Source organism: Oncorhynchus gorbuscha, linkage group LG12 (genome assembly GCF_021184085.1).
Source record: "Oncorhynchus gorbuscha isolate QuinsamMale2020 ecotype Even-year linkage group LG12, OgorEven_v1.0, whole genome shotgun sequence".
NCBI classification, from domain to species: domain Eukaryota; kingdom Metazoa; phylum Chordata; class Actinopteri; order Salmoniformes; family Salmonidae; genus Oncorhynchus; species Oncorhynchus gorbuscha.
This window is the reverse complement of record NC_060184.1, coordinates 40366934-40384213: the sequence shown is the minus strand read 5'-3', so window position 1 is coordinate 40384213 and position 17280 is coordinate 40366934. Positions and strand designations below refer to the sequence as shown.

At 53.2% G+C, this 17280-nt stretch overlaps 1 protein-coding gene across 6 annotated transcripts in view; it reads right to left on the bottom strand.

Moving 5' to 3' along the window:
• Window positions 1-17280, bottom strand: part of LOC123991008 (kelch-like protein 29) — a 351069-nt gene that overhangs the window by 79779 nt on the left and 254010 nt on the right. For all 6 annotated transcript variants that reach the window (XM_046292107.1, XM_046292106.1, XM_046292109.1 and 3 more), the window contains one exon: window positions 17015-17161. In XM_046292107.1, coding sequence (XP_046148063.1) covers window positions 17015-17161 — 147 coding nt within the window. The remainder of the gene's footprint in view (window positions 1-17014; window positions 17162-17280) is intronic.

Here is a 17280-nt window from a genome sequence, read left to right as displayed (position 1 = left end):
AATATCGAAAGGAAGGGGGAAAGACAATATCTCATTTGGAAGAAGGAAGGAAGTTTGCAGTAAACTTTGGGATCAGCTGTGTCAGTGTAAGGTTGGAGAGAGAAAGAGAGAGAGAGAGGTTGACAGAGATCTCTACAGCTGGCTCTAAGTCAGAACACGTGTGTGTGTGTGTGTGTGTGTGTGTGTGTGTGTGTGTGTGTGTGTGTGTGTGTGTGTGTGTGTGTGTGTGTGTGTGTGTGTGTGTGTGTGTGTGTGTGTGTGTGTGTGTGTGTGTGTGTGTGTGTGTGTGTGTGTGTGTGTGTGTGTGTGTGTGTGTGTGTCTAGATGTGTGTGTGTGTGTGTGTGGAGACAGGTGGTCTGCTCTGACATAGGTTGTAGTAGTGACTAGAGTGTGCAATGTGTGTGTGTGCGTGTGCGTGAGAGACGTCCAGAACCCCCATGGGACTCTTGTCTCTGTCAGAGCTAAACGTTGTAAACAACCCGAGACGACAATGTCCGTAGACACCACAGTACACAGAATTTGAGCCATTGACCTCTAGCTCAGCGTTATGACCACTCTGGAAGGATCGTACAGCCAGCCTTAGCATCTCTCTGACATCTGGCTCTATCGTCCTCAATGAATCTTACCAGAGAGGAGAGGAATGGAAAGAGTAGAGGAGAAGAGAGAAGAAGGAAAAGAGAGGAGAGTGTGTTGTTGACATTTGGTTTGTGTGCCTGCTGTTAACACAGTATACAGACGGAACTATGGGTTTCTCTCCCCCACAAACACAAAACACACAGTATACAGACGGGACTATGGGTTTCTCTCGCCCACAAACACAAGACACACAGTATACAGACGGGACTATGGGTTTCTCTCGCCCACAAACACAAGACACACAGTATACAGACGGGACTATGGGTTTCTCTCGCCCACAAACACAAGACACACAGTATACAGACGGGACTATGGGTTTCTCTCGCCCACAAACACAAGACACACAGTATACAGACGGGACTATGGGTTTCTCTCCCCACAAACACAAGACACACAGTATACAGACGGGACTATGGGTTTCTCTCCCCCACAAACACAAGACACACAGTATACAGACGGGACTATGGGTTTCTCTCCCCCACAAACACAAAACACACAGTATACAGACGGGACTATGGGTTTCTCTCCCCCACAAACACAAGACACACAGTATACAGACGGGACTATGGGTTTCTCTCGCCCACAAACACAAGACACACAGTATACAGACGGGACTATGGGTTTCTCTCCCCCACAAACACAAGACACACAGTATACAGACGGGACTATGGGTTTCTCTCCCCCACAAACACAAAACACACAGTATACAGACGGGACTATGGGTTTCTCTCCCCACAAACACAAGACACACAGTATACAGACGGGACTATGGGTTTCTCTCGCCCACAAACACAAGACACACAGTATACAGACGGGACTATGGGTTTCTCCCCCCCACAAACACAAGACACACAGTATACAGACGGGACTATGGGTTTCTCTCCCCCACAAACACAAGACACACAGTATACAGACGGGACTATGGGTTTCTCTCCCCCACAAACACAAGACACACAGTATACAGATGGGACTATGGGTTTCTTTCCCCCACAAACACAAGACACACAGTATACAGACGGGACTATGGGTTTCTTTCCCCCACAAACACAAGACACACAGTATACAGACGGGACTATGGGTTTCTCTCCCCCACAAACACAAGACACACAGTATACAGACGGGACTATGGGTTTCTCCCCCCCACAAACACAAGACACACAGTATACAGACGGGACTATGGGTTTCTCCCCCCACAAACACAAGACACACAGTATACAGACGGGACTATGGGTTTCTCTCCCCCACAAACACAAGACACACAGTATACAGACGGGACTATGGGTTTCTCTCCCCCACAAACACAAGACACACAGTATACAGACGGGACTATGGGTTTCTCTCCCCCACAAACACAAGACACACAGTATACAGACGGGACTATGGGTTTCTCTCCCCACAAACACAAGACACACAGTATACAGACGGGACTATGGGTTTCTCTCCCCCACAAACACAAGACACACAGTATACAGACGGGACTATGGGTTTCTCCCCCACAAACACAAGACACACAGTATACAGACGGGACTATGGGTTTCTCCCCCACAAACACAAGACACACAGTATACAGACGGGACTATGGGTTTCTCCCCCCACAAACACAAGACACACAGTATACAGACGGGACTATGGGTTTCTCCCCCCACAAACACAAGACACACAGTATACAGACGGGACTATGGGTTTCTCTCCCCCACAAACACAAGACACACAGTATACAGACGGGACTATGGGTTTCTCTCCCCCACAAACACAAGACACACAGTATACAGACGGGACTATGGGTTTCTCTCCCCACAAACACAAGACACACAGTATACAGACGGGACTATGGGTTTCTCTCCCCACAAACACAAGACACACAGTATACAGACGGGACTATGGGTTTCTCTCCCCCACAAACACAAGACACACAGTATACAGACGGGACTATGGGTTTCTCTCCCCCACAAACACAAGACACACAGTATACAGACGGGACTATGGGTTTCTCTCCCCCACAAACACAAGACACACAGTATACAGACGGGACTATGGGTTTCTCCCCCCCACAAACACAAGACACACAGTATACAGACGGGACTATGGGTTTCTCCCCCACAAACACAAGACACACAGTATACAGACGGGACTATGGGTTTCTCTCCCCCACAAACACAAGACACACAGTATACAGACGGGACTATGGGTTTCTCTCCCCCACAAACACAAGACACACAGTATACAGACGGGACTATGGGTTTCTCTCCCCCACAAACACAAGACACACAGTATACAGACGGGACTATGGGTTTCTTTCCCCCACAAACACAAGACACACAGTATACAGACGGGACTATGGGTTTCTCTCCCCCACAAACACAAGACACACAGTATACAGACGGGACTATGGGTTTCTCTCCCCCACAAACACAAGACACACAGTATACAGACGGGACTATGGGTTTTCTCCCCCACAAACACAAGACACACAGTATACAGACGGGACTATGGGTTTCTCTCCCCCACAAACACAAGACACACAGTATACAGACGGGACTATGGGTTTCTCCCCCCACAAACACAAGACACACAGTATACAGACGGGACTATGGGTTTCTCTCCCCCACAAACACAAGACACACAGTATACAGACGGGACTATGGGTTTCTCCCCCACAAACACAAGACACACAGTATACAGACGGGACTATGGGTTTCTCCCCCCACAAACACAAGACACACAGTATACAGACGGGACTATGGGTTTCTCCCCCACAAACACAAGACACACAGTATACAGACGGGACTATGGGTTTCTCCCCCCACAAACACAAGACACACAGTATACAGACGGGACTATGGGTTTTCTCCCCCACAAACACAAGACACACAGTATACAGACGGGACTATGGGTTTCTCTCCCCACAAACACAAGACACACAGTATACAGACGGGACTATGGGTTTCTCCCCCCACAAACACAAGACACACAGTATACAGACGGGACTATGGGTTTCTCCCCCCACAAACACAAGACACACAGTATACAGACGGGACTATGGGTTTCTCCCCCACAAACACAAGACACACAGTATACAGACGGGACTATGGGTTTCTCTCCCCCACAAACACAAGACACACAGTATACAGACGGGACTATGGGTTTTCTCCCCCACAAACACAAGACACACAGTATACAGACGGGACTATGGGTTTCTCTCCCCCACAAACACAAGACACACAGTATACAGACGGGACTATGGGTTTCTCCCCCCACAAACACAAGACACACAGTATACAGACGGGACTATGGGTTTCTCCCCCCACAAACACAAGACACACAGTATACAGACGGGACTATGGGTTTCTCTCCCCCACAAACACAAGACACACAGTATACAGACGGGACTATGGGTTTCTCTCCCCACAAACACAAGACACACAGTATACAGACGGGACTATGGGTTTCTCTCCCCCACAAACACAAGACACACAGTATACAGACGGGACTATGGGTTTCTCCCCCACAAACACAAGACACACAGTATACAGACGGGACTATGGGTTTCTCCCCCACAAACACAAGACACACAGTATACAGACGGGACTATGGGTTTCTCTCCCCCACAAACACAAGACACACAGTATACAGACGGGACTATGGGTTTCTCTCCCCACAAACACAAGACACACAGTATACAGACGGGACTATGGGTTTCTCCCCCCACAAACACAAGACACACAGTATACAGACGGGACTATGGGTTTCTCCCCCACAAACACAAGACACACAGTATACAGACGGGACTATGGGTTTCTCCCCCACAAACACAAGACACACAGTATACAGACGGGACTATGGGTTTCTCCCCCCACAAACACAAGACACACAGTATACAGACGGGACTATGGGTTTCTCCCCCCACAAACACAAGACACACAGTATACAGACGGGACTATGGGTTTCTCCCCCACAAACACAAGACACACAGTATACAGACGGGACTATGGGTTTCTCCCCCCACAAACACAAGACACACAGTATACAGACGGGACTATGGGTTTCTCTCCCCCACAAACACAAGACACACAGTATACAGACGGGACTATGGGTTTCTCCCCCACAAACACAAGACACACAGTATACAGACGGGACTATGGGTTTCTCTCCCCCACAAACACAAGACACACAGTATACAGACGGGACTATGGGTTTCTCTCCCCCACAAACACAAGACACACAGTATACAGACGGGACTATGGGTTTCTCTCCCCCACAAACACAAGACACACAGTATACAGACGGGACTATGGGTTTCTCCCCCCACAAACACAAGACACACAGTATACAGACGGGACTATGGGTTTCTCCCCCACAAACACAAGACACACAGTATACAGACGGGACTATGGGTTTCTCCCCCCACAAACACAAGACACACAGTATACAGACGGGACTATGGGTTTCTCCCCCACAACCACAAGACACACAGTATACAGACGGGACTATGGGTTTCTCCCCCCACAAACACAAGACACACAGTATACAGACGGGACTATGGGTTTCTCCCCCCCACAAACACAAGACACACAGTATACAGACGGGACTATGGGTTTCTCTCCCCCACAAACACAAGACACACAGTATACTCTTTACTTGATCAAACAAACATGTCGCTGCCTCTCGCTCGCCTTTTCTCATGAATATATCGATATGTAAATGAGCATCATACTTCTCGCTTCACATTTAAAGCCACACAAGACATAATATATTGTGTATTAATACCCCTTATAGATCATCCCTACCTCCCTCCATCCTGGGTCAGGCCTGACATAGTTTCTGTGTTTGTGTGTCTCTCCTCTCTCTGTCTAAGTGCAGGCTGAGTACAGTGTCTAAGTGCAGAGTGATGTGTGACAGAGGTGTATTCAATCATCTAAGTGACTCACAGCGCAGCTGAGTGGCTCTGGAACAGCTGTGAACAAGAAGGGTCTCTCTCTCTCGCTCACACACACACACACATACGAGCAGAGGCACTCATTAAACGTGGAAAGCCACACGCCAATGCATTCCATACCCACATACATCTGAACAATAATATTCTGTATCTAAAGAAAATATGTATATCTCACACACAGTCCCCACTGAGAGTAGAGAGGGAAACATAGGGTGGACATTATTTGTGTGTGTGTGTGTGTGTGTGTGGTCCTCCCGGCTAGATCTCACCTGTAGTCTTGACAGCTCTTAGACACAATACTAGATAGATTATCCCTGCCTCAGCTGAAACGCAGCCCATTTACATCTGTGTGTGTGTGTGGCACCATGCAGTTCTTATGTACAAATGATACCTGCACGCTCATATTTATACACTGTCCGTCACTATGTGTGTAAACCGGTGGAGGCTCCTGAGGGGAGGACGGCTCATAATAACAGATGGATCAGAGAGTATGGAATGGGATCAAACGCATGGAAACCCTGTGTTTGAAGTATGTGATCCCATTTCACAAATTCCACTCCAGCCTTTACCACGAGCCCATCCTCCCCAATGAAGGTGCTACCAACCTCCTGTGGTGTAGACTATGTGTAGGCTGTGGGTTTGGAGTTTACTCGAGCGCATAGCCATGCTTAGCCTCAGAGCGCTAACAAGCGCATTCACCTGGACCGACAAACATTAATAGGGCTAGGCTCACGCAATGGTGTGTGTGTGTGTTGTGTTCTCCCTTAGGTTAGTGGTGTGTGTGTGTGTGTGTGTATGATGAAGGGATGAGGAGAGGTCGTGGGATTGAGGATATGGAAGAGGCAGGCTGCTGTTGAGATGCTGAGGACACGACCACGGCTATCTACAGGTAGGTAGGTAGGCACACACACACACACACACACACACACACACACACACACACACACACACACACACACACACACACACACACACACACACACACACACACACACACACACACACACACACACACACACACACACACACACACACAGCTATTTTGCTCCGAGGGGCAGTTTCAGCATGATTTCACTCAATAACACGCTAGCTAGCTCACCCCTCCCAGATCAGCCTTTTTCCTGTTAATCCATGTAGACAGAGGCCTTCTGGGTGTGTTCTGTGTTGATCTGGCTTTGTAAGGAGAGTTCTTTGTTAAAGCACAATGTATGTTTGGTGAACACGCACTATAGACGGTTGCTAAACCGCAAGGAGAGAGTCTGTCTACACTTATTTTGAGGTGAGGGACAGTCTTTCGTGCTCCAATGTCTATATAACATGCAGTGTCTTAGAAAACAGACTGGGATAATCAAGTCTTTTTGGTTCTTGCCTATACCTGCTGAAAACACATTTTAAAGACCTTCACTAAGAGAAATAAGAGAAACGCTATTAATATAACATGTAATAACTTCCTCCATTCATTAAAAAAAACTTTGTGGGTTCTGAAATGGCAAACGTCAGATGCCCATTGTTATTTATTGATGTGTGAACTCTTTTCCCAGAGTGCAGTGAATGACTGGCTCTTTATATCTACCAAATCCACCATTAAATGTCACATTAGGGGTATTTGTCTGTCTCCATGTTTCCCCCTCTCTCCATCTCGGTCTCCTCCAGTCTCTCCGTGCCTGACTCTACGGTCTCTCTGTGCCTGAACCTCCGTGCCTGACTCTCCGTGCCTGACTCTACGGTCTCTCCGTGCCTGACTCTACGGTCTCTCCGTGCCTGACTCTCCGTGCCTGAACCTCCGTACCTGACTCTACGGTCTCTCTGTGCCTGACTCACCGTGCCTGAACCTCCGTGCCTGAACCTCCGTGCCTGAACCTCCGTGCCTGAACCTCCGTGCCTGAACCTCCGTGCCTCTCTCTACGTGCCTGAACCTCCGTGCCTGACTCTACGGTCTCGCTGTGCCTGACTCTCCGTGCCTGACTCTCCGTGCCTGACTCTACGGTCTCTCTGTGCCTGAACCTCCGTGCCTGACTCTCCGTGCCTGACTCTACGGTCTCTCCGTGCCTGACTCTACGGTCTCTCTGTGCCTGACTCTCCGTGCCTGAACCTCCGTGCCTGACTCTACGGTCTCTCTGTGCCTGACTCTCCGTGCCTGACTCTCCGTGCCTGACTCTCCGTGCCTGACTCTACGGTCTCTCTGTGCCTGACTCTATGGTCTCTCTGTGCCTGACTCTCCGTGCCTGAACCTCCGTACCTGACTCTCCGTGCCTGACTCTACGGTGTCTCCGTGCCTGACTCTCCGTGCCTGACCCTTCGTGCCTGACCCTCCGTGCCTGACCCTCCGTGCCTGACTCTCCGTGCCCGACTCTCCGTGCCTGACTCTACGGTCTCTCTGTGCCTGACTCTCCGTGCCTGACTCTCCGTGCCCGACTCTCCGTGCCCGACTCTCCGTGCCCGACTCTCCGTGCCCGACTCTCCGGTCTCTCTGTGCCTGACTCTCCGTGCCTGACTCTCCGTGCCTGACTCTACGGTCTCTCTGTGCCCGACTCTCCGTGCACTACTCTCCGTGCCCGACTCTCCGGTCTCTCCGTGCCAGACTCTCCGTGCCTGACTCTCCGTGCCTGACTCTCCGTGCCTGACTCTCCGTGCCTGACTCTACGGTCTCTCCGTGCCCGACTCTCCGTGCCCGACTCTCCGTGCCCGACTCTCCGTGCCCGACTCTCCGTGCCCGACTCTCCGGTCTCTCTGTGCCTGACTCTCCGTGCCTGACTCTACGGTCTCTCCGTGCCTGACTCTACGGTCTCTCTGTGCCCGACTCTCCGTGCCCTACTCTCCGTGCCCGACTCTCCGTGCCTGACTCTCCGTGCCCGACTCTCCGTGCCCGACTCTCCGTGCCCGACTCTCCGTGCCCGACTCTCCGTGCCCGACTCTCCGTGCCCGACTCCCCGTGCCCGACTCCCCGTGCCCGACTCTCCGTGCCCGACTCTCCGTGCCTGACTCTCCGTGCCTGACTCTACGGTCTCTCTGTGCCCGACTCTCCGTGCCTGACTCTCCGTGCCCGACTCTCTGTGCCCGACTCTCCGTGCCCTACTCTCCGTGCCCGACTCTCCGGTCTCTCCGTGCCAGACTCTCCGTGCCCGACTCTCCGTGCCTGACTCTCCGTGCCAGACTCTCCGTGCCTGACTCTCCGTGCCTGACTCTCCGTGCCTGACTCTCCGTGCCTGACTCTCCGTGCCTGACTCTACGGTCTCTCTGTGCCCGACTCTCCGTGCCTGACTCTACGTGCCCGACTCTCCGTGCCCGACTCTCCGTGCCCGACTCTCCGTGCCCGACTCTCCGTGCCCGACTCTCCGTGCCCGACTCTCCGTGCCCGACTCTCCGTGCCCGACTCTCCGTGCCCGACTCTCCGTGCCCGACTCTCCGTGCCCGACTCTCCGTGCCCGACTCTACGGTCTCTCCGTGCCTGACTCTACGGTCTCTCTGTGCCCGACTCTCTGTGCCCGACTCTCCGTGCCCTACTCTCCGTGCCCGACTCTCCGGTCTCTCCGTGCCAGACTCTCCGTGCCCGACTCTCCGTGCCAGACTCTCCGTGCCTGACTCTCCGTGCCTGACTCTCCGTGCCTGACTCTCCGTGCCTGACTCTCCGTGCCTGACTCTCCGTGCCTGACTCTACGGTCTCTCTGTGCCCGACTCTCCGTGCCCGACTCTCCGTGCCCGACTCTCCGTGCCCGACTCTCCGTGCCCGACTCTCCGTGCCCGACTCTCCGTGCCCGACTCTCCGTGCCCGACTCTCCGTGCCCGACTCTCCGTGCCCGACTCTCCGTGCCCGACTCTCCGTGCCCGACTCTCCGTGCCCGACTCTCCGTGCCCGACTCTCCGTGCCCGACTCTCCGTGCCCGACTCTACGGTCTCTCCGTGCCTGACTCTACGGTCTCTCCGTGCCCGACTCTCCGTGCCCGACTCTCCGTGCCCGACTCTCCGTGCCCGACTCTCCGTGCCCGACTCTCCGTGCCCGACTCTCCGTGCCCGACTCTCCGTGCCCGACTCTCCGTGCCCGACTCTCCGTGCCCGACTCTCCGTGCCCGACTCTCCGTGCCCGACTCTCCGTGCCCGACTCTCCGTGCCCGACTCTCCGTGCCCGACTCTCCGTGCCCGACTCTCCGTGCCCGACTCTCCGTGCCCGACTCTCCGTGCCCGACTCTCCGTGCCCGACTCTCCGTGCCCGACTCTCCGTGCCTGACTCTCCGTGCCTGACTCTACGGTCTCTCTGTGCCCGACTCTCCGTGCCCGACTCTCCGTGCCCGACTCTCCGTGCCTGACTCTACAGTCTCTCTGTGCCCGACTCTCCGTGCCTGACTCTCCGTGCCTGACTCTCCGTGCCTGACTCTCCGTGCCTGACTCTCCGTGCCTGACTCTCCGTGCCTGACTCTCCGTGCCTGACTCTCCGTGCCTGACTCTCCGTGCCTGACTCTACGGTCTCTCTGTGCCAGACTCTCCGTGCCCGACTCTCCGGTCTCTCCGTGCCCGACTCTCCGGTCTCTCCGTGCCCGACTCTCCGTGCCAGACTCTCCGCGCCAGTCTCTCCGCGCCAGACTCTCCGCGCCAGACTCTCTGCGCCAGACTCTCCGCGCCAGACTCTCCGCGCCCGACTCTCCGTGCCCGACTCTCCGCGCCCGACTCTTCGTGCCCGACTCTCCGTGCCTGACTCTCCGTGCCTGACTCTCCGGTCTCTCCGTGCCTGAACCTCCGTGCCTGACCCTCTGTGCCTGACCCTCCGGTCTCTCCGTGCCTGGCTCTCCGTGCCTGGCTCTCTGTGCCTGGCTCTCCGTGCCTGGCTCTCCGTGCCTGGCTCTCCGTGCCTGGCTCTCCGTGCCTGGCTCTCCGTGCCTGGCTCTCCGTGCCTGGCTCTCCGTGCCTGGCTCTCCGTGCCTGGCTTGGCTCTCCGTGCTCTCCGTGCCTGGCTTGGCTCTCCGTGCTCTCCGTGCCTGGCTTGGCTCTCCGTGCCTGGCTCTCCGTGCTCTCCGTGCTTGGCTCTCCGTGCCTGGCTCTCCGTGCCTGGCTCTCCGTGCCTGGCTCTCCGTGCCTGGCTCTCCGGTCTCTCCGTGCCTGACTCTCCGTGCCTGGCTCTCCGTGCCTGGCTCTCCGGTCTCTCCGTGCCTGGCTCTCCGGTCTCTCCGTGCCTGGCTCTCCGGTCTCTCCGTGCCTGGCTCTCCGGTCTCTCCGTGCCTGGCTCTCCGGTCTCTCCGTGCCTGGCTCTCCGTGCCTGGCTCTCCGTGCCCGACTCTCCGCGCCCGACTCTCCGCGCCCGACTCTCCGTGCCTGACTCTCCGTGCCTGACTCTCCGGTCTCTCCGTGCCTGAACCTCCGTGCCTGACCCTCTGTGCCTGACCCTCCGGTCTCTCCGTGCCTGGCTCTCCGTGCCTGGCTCTCTGTGCCTGGCTCTCCGTGCCTGGCTCTCCGTGCCTGGCTCTCCGTGCCTGGCTCTCCGTGCCTGGCTTGGCTCTCCGTGCTCTCCGTGCCTGGCTTGGCTCTCCGTGCTCTCCGTGCCTGGCTTGGCTCTCCGTGCCTGGCTCTCCGTGCTCTCCGTGCTTGGCTCTCCGTGCCTGGCTCTCCGTGCCTGGCTCTCCGTGCCTGGCTCTCCGTGCCTGGCTCTCCGGTCTCTCCGTGCCTGACTCTCCGTGCCTGGCTCTCCGTGCCTGGCTCTCCGTGCCTGGCTCTCCGTGCCTGGCTCTCCGGTCTCTCCGTGCCTGACTCTCCGTGCCTGACTCTCCGTGCCTGGCTCTCCGGTCTCTCCGTGCCTGGCTCTCCGGTCTCTCCGTGCCTGGCTCTCCGGTCTCTCCGTGCCTGGCTCTCCGGTCTCTCCGTGCCTGGCTCTCCGGTCTCTCCGTGCCTGGCTCTCCGTGCCTGGCTCTCCGTGCCTGGCTCTCCGTGCCTGGCTCTCCGTGCCTGGCTCTCCGTGCCTGGCTCTCCGTGCCTGGCTCTCCGTGCCTGGCTCTCCGTGCCTGGCTCTCCGTGCCTGGCTCTCCGTGCCTGGCTCTCCGTGCCTGGCTTGGCTCTCCGTGCTCTCCGTGCCTGGCTTGGCTCTCCGTGCTCTCCGTGCCTGGCTTGGCTCTCCGTGCCTGGCTCTCCGTGCTCTCCGTGCCTGGCTCTCCGTGCTCTCCGTGCCTGGCTCTCCGTGCCTGGCTCTCCGAGCCTGGCTCTCCGTGCTCTCCGTGCCTGGCTTGACTCTCCGTGCCTGACTCTCCGTGCCTGGCTCTCCGTGCCTGGCTCTCCGGTCTCTCCGTGCCTGGCTCTCCGGTCTCTCCGTGCCTGGCTCTCCGGTCTCTCCGTGCCTGGCTCTCCGAGCCTGGCTCTCCGTGCCTGGCTCTCCGAGCCTGGCTCTCCGTGCCTGGCTCTCCGAGCCTGGCTCTCCGTGCCTGGCTCTCCGAGCCTGGCTCTCCGTGCCTGGCTCTCCGAGCCTGGCTCTCCGTGCCTGGCTCTCCGAGCCTGGCTCTCCGTGCCTGGCTCTCCGAGCCTGGCTCTCCGTGCCTGGCTCTCCGAGCCTGGCTCTCCGTGCCTGGCTCTCCGTGCCTGGCTCTCCGTGCCTGGCTCTCCGTGCCTGGCTCTCCGGTCTCTCCGTGCCTGGCTCTCCGGTCTCTCCGTACCTGGCTCTCCGGTCCCTCCGTGCCTGGCTCTCCGGTCCCTCCGTGCCTGGCTCTCCGGTCTCTCCGTGCCTGGCTCTCCGGCCTCTCCGTGCCTGGCTCTCCGAGCCTGGCTCTCTGAGCCTGGCTCTCTGTGCTCTCTGTGTGTCTCTTTGGTATGCCCGTCGCTTCCGTCTCTCTGGGTCTCTGAGACGGAGGGACCCAGAGACGGAGAGACCCAGAGACTGAGAGACCCAGAGACTCAGAGACTGAGAGACCCAGAGACGGAGCGACCCAGAGACGGAGAGACCCAGAGACGGAGAGACCCAGAGACGGAGAGACCCTCTCGCTCTCTGTCTTGTTCTCTCGCTCTCTGTCTTGTTCTCTCGCTCTCGCGTGAGTCTTACACAAACCCATTATTAATGCTCAAACTCTCTCTCTCTCTCAGCGATGTCCAGCCCCATTTCTGTTTCCTCACTCCAGAAGGAAAATTGCATATTATTTACTCAGCCCCCGTCAACATGCCAGTGCAGTGCACACACACACACACACACACATACATACAGCCCCCAGCGTTTGGTGTTTTTCTCCCTCCTCTCAGAGAGTGTCAGCCCTGTGACAATTGGCCCTGACGTGTCATTAAAAAATATCACAGGTTCCAGGGGAGCAATTTCTACTGCACTCTTTTTCCAAATGGCAGGAGAGAGGGACAAGGGAGGTATGGAGGGAGGGAGAGAGGAAAGGTGAAAATTAGCTTGTGGTGAGCAGAGCGTATCAACTCAAATGCTGGGGTCAGTTTCTCTTGTGGAAAGAACCCATCTCTCATCCTTCCCGCCCTCTCATCCCCTCTCCTTTACTCCCTAACCTCTCCTCCCCTTCACTCCTCTTCTCTCCCCTCCTTCACTCCTCTCCCCTCCCCTCCTTCACTCCTCTCCCCTCCTTCACTCCTCTCCCCTCCCCTCCTTCACTCCTCTCCCCTCCCCTCCTTCACTCCTCTCCCCTCCTTCACTCCTCTCCCCTCCTCTCTCTAGTGGCAGTAGTTTTAGTGTGTCTATCTGTCACACATGGCCCAGAGATTTGAGACTGGCCCTGAGCTCCATCACAGCTCCACTCCTATAATGTCATGGCACACAGCAGAGAGAGCATCACTGAAAATATGATTCCTACTGAGCACAGGGACACTGGGGCCCCTCTCCTCTCACTATCTCGCTTTCCTTCTCCCTCTCGCTCTCTAAATGTCACCTTTGGGAAGGTGTTATTGTGAGTAAACAAAACCAGAGACCCAAGTCTAAAGCTGTGACCCAAAAGGAATCAGCCGCAAATAGGAATGAGCAGCAACTCACCATCGGGTCCTGACCCTCCATTTGAGAAACCACTGACTGCTATAAGGTATTAGTTTTTATCTCTGACTTAGCAACAAGGAGACAGAGAAGAGGGAGGAAAGGAGGAACAGCAGTGGACGGCAGGTGAAGTGTCTGTCCGTTTCACTTTCCCCTCGCTCCCTTGCCATGCTCTGATTCGCTGTTCTCTCCTGTCCAATAGGCTGTGAGATTAATGCTGACCCGAGCGGAAGTGAACTGGTCAAAGCCTTTCTGACGGACTTTGATCCGCACAAGAGCAGAGGTCCTTGTGTGTGTGAAACCGCCCCAAACACACACCAAACCATTTACCCCCCCCCCTCACACACAGAATGTCCTAGTTCCATTATTGTGCTGATCACATCCCCAAATCTGTTTTTCTACACCAGAATCACTCATATCTTTGACAAGAGCTCAGAAAAGGTCACAATAAGTTGAAAGCTAGAGACAGAAACACTCCCAGGAAAGTCTTACCATCATCCTCTAGGACATTTGAAGTTCCTTTTAGCTATATTTATAACCACACTACCTCCTCTAGACACATTAAAAACGCTGCTACAGGACTCACAGTCCTCTTGTCTCTCTACCTGTACCTAAATTCTCTGCCCTGCACCTGAAAAATTAGGCATCTGTAAAATGAGGGAGACTGGTACTTAAGCTTTTACATAAATGAAAAGTGGGTACTGACCATGTTCAATGATGACAATATCCGCGAGAGGGAATCAGCTTGCTTTCGGTAGGTTCGATTTACAGCCAATACCTGTGATACAGTCTGAACATTCGTAGTGAACCCACTGTATAGGCAACATCCCTTTATCTGCAGTTGATTGAATTGGGGTTTTGGTCCGTCTTGAAAGGCAATGAAAACGCTATCAGATGATGTCATATCCTTGAGATATGCATTGTCCACTTAGTCTAGAGTACCAGTCTTCTGAGCTAACATTCCACTCATTCCCTCTCCTGTTACTTGCCAAAACTAAGAAGACTAGCTCAACAGAGACGGCAACCAAGCTCGTGTCCACTAGATCACACTCAGTGTTCGGGAGTGGTGAACAACATGTCATTTAACTAGTAATTAAATGACATTTTGCAGTAGCTTGGTGGTAGTTGAACTCAATTCAAATCTTGGTAGTGTTTTGGGTAGTGCATCACTTTTCATTGCCATGTCGTGGTGTACGGCACACTACTTTTGAAATGTTCTGTTCAGTTCCTTTCTTTATCGGCATGAGACCTGCCTATGAAGCTCACTTGAAACACCATTTATGTGTTTAATGAGAAACATTCCATTTAAGTTAACATATGACTACAGAGCCATCTGTTTTTGCAACTTGTAGTCTATAACAATTTAAGATTTTTCTCACCAAGTAGTTTGGACGTAGTGAACTTCTTTTTCAAGGTAATTCAAGTACAATAAATACTGGATTTCTTAAGGGTAACTTTAGCGTAGCTTAACGTCTTCCAGTATAAAGTAATTGGTATCTTGGTAAACTATATTTTCAGAGTAGCTTCCCCGACTGTCACAGTTTTCATATGGTGAAGGAGAGTCGGACCAAACTGCAGCGTGTCGATTGCGATCCATGTTTATTTAAACAAACGTAAACACGACTAAACACGAACACTACAAAACAATAAACGGAACGAAAACCGAAAACAGCCTATACATGTGTCAACTAACATCGAACAAGGACATCAAGACACTCAGGACAATCACTCACAATTACAACCAAAGAATATGGCTGCCTAAATATGGTTACCAACCATAGACTTTCCTAGAACACCCCACTAAGCTACAACCCCACTAAGCTACACACCACATACAAAAACCCATGTCACACCCTGTCCTGACCAAATACATGAAGAAAAACACAAAATACTTCGACCAGGGCGTGACACCGACACTGGTCACACTTCGACAAATAAGTTGATACGTCTCAGGGTCAATACATCACATCGACTAACCAAACCTCCATGAATGTGGAAGAAGAGGACATGGATCGGAGAGGAGCTCACTGCAGGATACAAACCTTTATGGATCCAATACGAACTCTGCAACCCAAATCTGAGTGATGATACTGTAAACAGATGATGATGATGTTGTCAGAACAGCATTAAGTACTGATTAACCAGGATCGATCACAGTGGGGCTATGTGGCACTCCCACAACAAACCAGGACATACAGTACACTACAGTCGAGTAGTACCCATAAACACTGAATGAACATGTTGAAAATGGACCAGTACAAATTCGACCACTGCTTTTTCCTATATAACGACAGAGGCCACATTGACCCTCAACACGGGGCCCCTCAGAGGTGCGTGCTTAGTACCTTCCTGTACTTCCTGGTCACACGCAACTGCTTGGCCGTGCACGACTCCAACACCATCATTAAGTTTGCTGATGACACAACGGTGGTAGGCCTGATCACAGATGATGATGATACAGCCTATAGGGAGGAGGTAAGGTCCCCTCCCATCGACGGGGCTGTAGTGGACTGGATCGAGAGCTTCAAGTTCCTCGGTGTCCACACACACCAACACAGTCGTGAAGATGGCACGACAACGCCTCTTTCCCCCCCAGGAGACTGAAAAGATTTGGTGTGGGCCCTCAGATCCTCAAAACGTTCTACAGCTGCACCACTGAGAGCATCTTTACTGGCTGCATTTTCGCTTGGTGTGGCAACCGGTTGGCATCCGACCGCAAGGCACTACAGATGGTGGTGCGGACAGCCCAGTACATAACTGGGGCCGAGCTCCCTGCCATCCAGAACCTCTATATCAGGCGGTGTCAGAGAAAAGCCAAGAAGAAAAAAAAAAACCCAGCCTCAGACAAACATATCATCAACTAGATTCAGCCGCGGATAGACTGCAAATTGACCACAAGTAGCCACGACAGATAAAACAATCATTTCAAACCTTGCTTATATTTGTATACGATCACAAATCTCTCTCTTATGGGTGGGAATACTTTGGAACAGATTTCCAAATTAAAATCACATTTGCTGGTGTTTTTACAGTCTTATGTCCTCTCCTGGGGTAGAATACGTCATGATAAGCTGTAGACCACACTATCGTCCGAGAGAGTTCACATCTATATTATTCCTAGCCGTCTATTTACCACCACAAACCGATGCTGGCAGTAAGAACGCCACACACACAACCGTTCACCATCTTCACTTACGCTGCTGCTACTCCGTTTATTATCTATCCCGATTCCCTACCTACATGTAAATATTACCTCAATTACCTCAACCACCTCGTACCCCGGCACATTGACCTGGTACATGTACTCCTTGTACATAGCCTCGCTATCAGTATTTATTGTGTTACCATTTCATATTTGTATTTACTTTGTAACTCTGCATATTGGGAAGGGTCTCGTCAGTAAGCATTCCGCGCTAACGTCTTGTGTTCGGCGCATGTGAGAAACACAATTTGATTTGAACCACTCCCTCCTACCTCTCTACCCTCCCTGCCTTACCTGTACTCTGGAGGTGGGGTCTCGTTTGATCCAATTGATTGCAGTCTCGTAGACCAGTTCCTCAGTCTTGGTATTGAGGCTGTCATTAGACAGGTAGGCCACCAGGTCCTCCTTAGACACATTCAGAATCTCCTCCTGACCCGCCGCCTACAGCACAAAGGTTTGAAACTTGATTGGACTACATGTAAAATAATCCTGTTTTTATCATGTTCGGTAGGTGGTATGGGTCTTTTTTTATGAACATCTTATGAATGAACCATCCATCC